Genomic DNA, 2,885 nt, shown 5'->3' on the forward strand with positions numbered 1-2,885 from the left:
GAGGAAGGGAGATCTGAGATAATCAAGAGAAAGGAGCTGCAACCCTGATCAAATTGGACCCAAATGGACTTTGCACTCACTGAACCAATAAATTCTCTTTATTAAGCTAGGCTGATCCAAGGTTTATGTTACTTGCAACCAAGGTTCCCAACTGCCACGTGGTGTCTAAGATGATTGGGGTGAGTATCCATCTATCTTATCTGTGTGTAACCTAACTGAAAGGACATTATTTTTTCTGAAAGGGTACTTGTCCCCAAGGAAACGGTTTAGTACAGACCTTTGAGATGCAACCTCCAGTCTCTGAAGTTTTCTTGAAAGTACTATACGGTACATCCAATAACGAGGTGGGTATCAATGAAAGCAACAAGCCAGGTGTCAAATGCAGCATATTTTAATTTGTTTCAAATAAAGCAATATATGTATATATATATTTTTCAGAAAAACACCAGATGTTAAATTCTACAAAAGCGCATGTGTCCTCAACAGATCACGTTTGTCTGATCATTAAGAATTCTTTTTTTTTTTAACATCAACTCTCTAAAGACGATCAACAGACTGACATCACCGCTACGACATAGGTTGCTAACTGAGCCTCTGATCTTCAGCCACATCTTGATTTTCCTAACAAATGAGTAAATACTGCCTGGCTAAAATGCTGCAAAGTCTTGATGAGAGAAAGCGTCAACAGATCAAGCAAAGCCATGAAAGTTATGAAGCAAGCTAGAGCTGATTATTAGAATTAGTAAAAATGATTAAAGAGAGGATGACACAACCATACAGGATTTGTATATTCTGATTGACTCTCTTTTGGCAGCGAATTGGGTCAGCACCTCGGGCAGGGAACCAAAATGAGTGAAAACTGCTCTTTTCTCTCCTAGCTCAGGCCACCAACGTCACAGCTGGGACTGAGAGAACCGTGGCATCTGTCGAAACTTCTATTCTCGTGGGGCAGAGGTTGCACTGTGAAACCCTCCCGACGTTACCCCGGAAGGGCCTGGCCTCAGAGGCATCTGCCAGGTGCTGCCTTCTCCGGGGCTTTTCAGAATGGGCTGGGGCCTCAGGGGTCTTTGTCCCCAAGGGGGCCTCTTGATTTTTGGTGCCACCTTTGTTTTTGGGACGGAAGCCGTTGTGCGGCTGTCTTCTGTGTTCGTGGCGGCTGCTGCCCTTCCCCATCGGATCAGCCTCGTTGCCACTGCCCTGGGACTTGGCAGGCCCATTTAGCCTGTTGTTATGATACTGTGGATTAAATCTTCGTCTTTGGCTAGAAGACCCATTCTACCAAAAGAGAAAAGAGGTAAGTATCAGATGCCAGCAAACCACAGATGACACCAGTAGACATCAGGGAAACCAAATCTCTAGGCCACAGGTGAGCTTTTTACACACCTTAGAAGAATATGAAAACATGAAAATGAGGTCAAGCCGGTAAAATCCTTAATCTTAAAGAATAGTGGACTGTCTTGTAAATGGAACTGTAAGGAAATTACTGATGCTGAAAGAGGTTACAGAAGCATAAGACAGACAATTCAAAAACTGGGCCAAATAAAACCCATAAAGTATGCTTCAAATATAGCACAATAAAATGTAACACAGGGGCAGAGAAATGATGATTCTCTACCATGAAAATTTCTGAGACATTCTGTATAGACTATGTACAAGAATTCTAATTAAAAACATGAAGAAAAAAGTAAAATTCTGTATGTAAATTTTCTTCTCTAAAGTAGTTGTTCTAATTTATTTCAAAACAAATATCATGATAGATCAGAAAAATTACCTTTGGCAAACACAGGGATGAAGTGTATATGGGGGACCTTGGTGGGGTGTGGAGGTGAGGTATAATTTCACAGAGGCCGTTAGTTCTAAATTTCTGCAGTTCTAAGCAAACAGATTTTGAAGCCTCATTCTGAGAAATCACTCCTTCAACAACTCAGCAGCCAAGAACATAAATAGATGAGAAATGAGGAAGCAATGGATTAAGCCTGTCTGTCCCTCTGCAAGGAAAAGCTCTCTGAACTCCTTGAGGTCAATCATAGCCAAGACCTACCGTGTGCTTACAGTGTGCCAGGCACCCAGGGGGTACTTCGGCATGCATTCCCTCATTTAGTACCTCAGTCACCCTTGAAGATAGCTGCTGCTATTTGCCTCATTTTATAGCTGAGAGTAATGTATTTAAGGGATCTGCCCAAGGTCTATAGTTGGGTAATGGTGGAGCCATTCCTACTTCATGTACCGTCTCTCGACAAGATTCATAAGAAGGTTGTTACATGAACACAGACCTTTTTTGAAAATCAAACCTCTGCTATTAAAACATGTACTTTCATGAGTTACAAATATGTAAAGTTCTTCATTTGTGCACTGTGACTGGATGGTATAGGTTTAGGGCCCACCCCCAATAACTCAGGGCCCAGGGCAAGAGTACAGGTGCAGGCCCACATGCTGTGTGTCTGAATACTGTCTTCCTACCTCTGGCTCCCCCCACAGTGTGAGGGGTCCTTGCACATGTGACAGTGGATATTCCCACCTGCACACCTATGCTTTGCCCCCACTCCCGCAAACAACCACCCTTGGGACCTATGGGTGTGCAAAGTGGTAGTGTGGTCTGCCCTCAAGACGATGTATGCAGAGAAGTGGTCCCAACAGACCCTGTGAGTGGGCTTTGGATCCCTTAGGAACAGAATTCCAGGATCTCGAGGACTTGTAGCGTCCTCTAGAAGGGAGAGTACAGATTCTGGTGGTCGTGTCTCCTGGGTCTCACTGACCCCTCACTCTGTGGGGTGGGCCCTGGCTCGGGGAGGGGCCAGAAAGGTCACTCTCAAGCTCAGGGCCAGCCCAAGGGCCGTCCTTGCCTGGGTGTACAGTGTTCTGACTTAGATATTTGAGTGTATTTC

General features: G+C 44.3%; 1 protein-coding gene across 5 annotated transcripts in view; it reads right to left on the minus strand.

The window, feature by feature from the left end:
• Nucleotides 1-375: 375 nt before the first annotated feature.
• Nucleotides 376-2,885, minus strand: part of SPATS2L (spermatogenesis associated, serine-rich 2-like) — a 167,209-nt gene continuing 164,699 nt past the window's right edge. For 3 of the 5 annotated variants that reach the window (XM_012655422.1, XM_012655430.1, XM_012655413.1), the window contains one exon: nucleotides 713-1,275. In XM_012655422.1, coding sequence (XP_012510876.1) covers nucleotides 880-1,275 — 396 coding nt within the window. In that variant the 3' untranslated portion in view covers nucleotides 713-879. Of the gene's footprint in view, nucleotides 1,276-2,885 lie in introns of all 5 variants that reach the window. The other 2 variants (XM_012655407.1, XM_012655439.1) reach the window with 2 other exon arrangements.

Source organism: Propithecus coquereli, unplaced genomic scaffold (assembly GCF_000956105.1).
Source record: "Propithecus coquereli isolate 6110/MARCELLA unplaced genomic scaffold, Pcoq_1.0 Scaffold113, whole genome shotgun sequence".
NCBI lineage: Eukaryota > Metazoa > Chordata > Mammalia > Primates > Indriidae > Propithecus > Propithecus coquereli.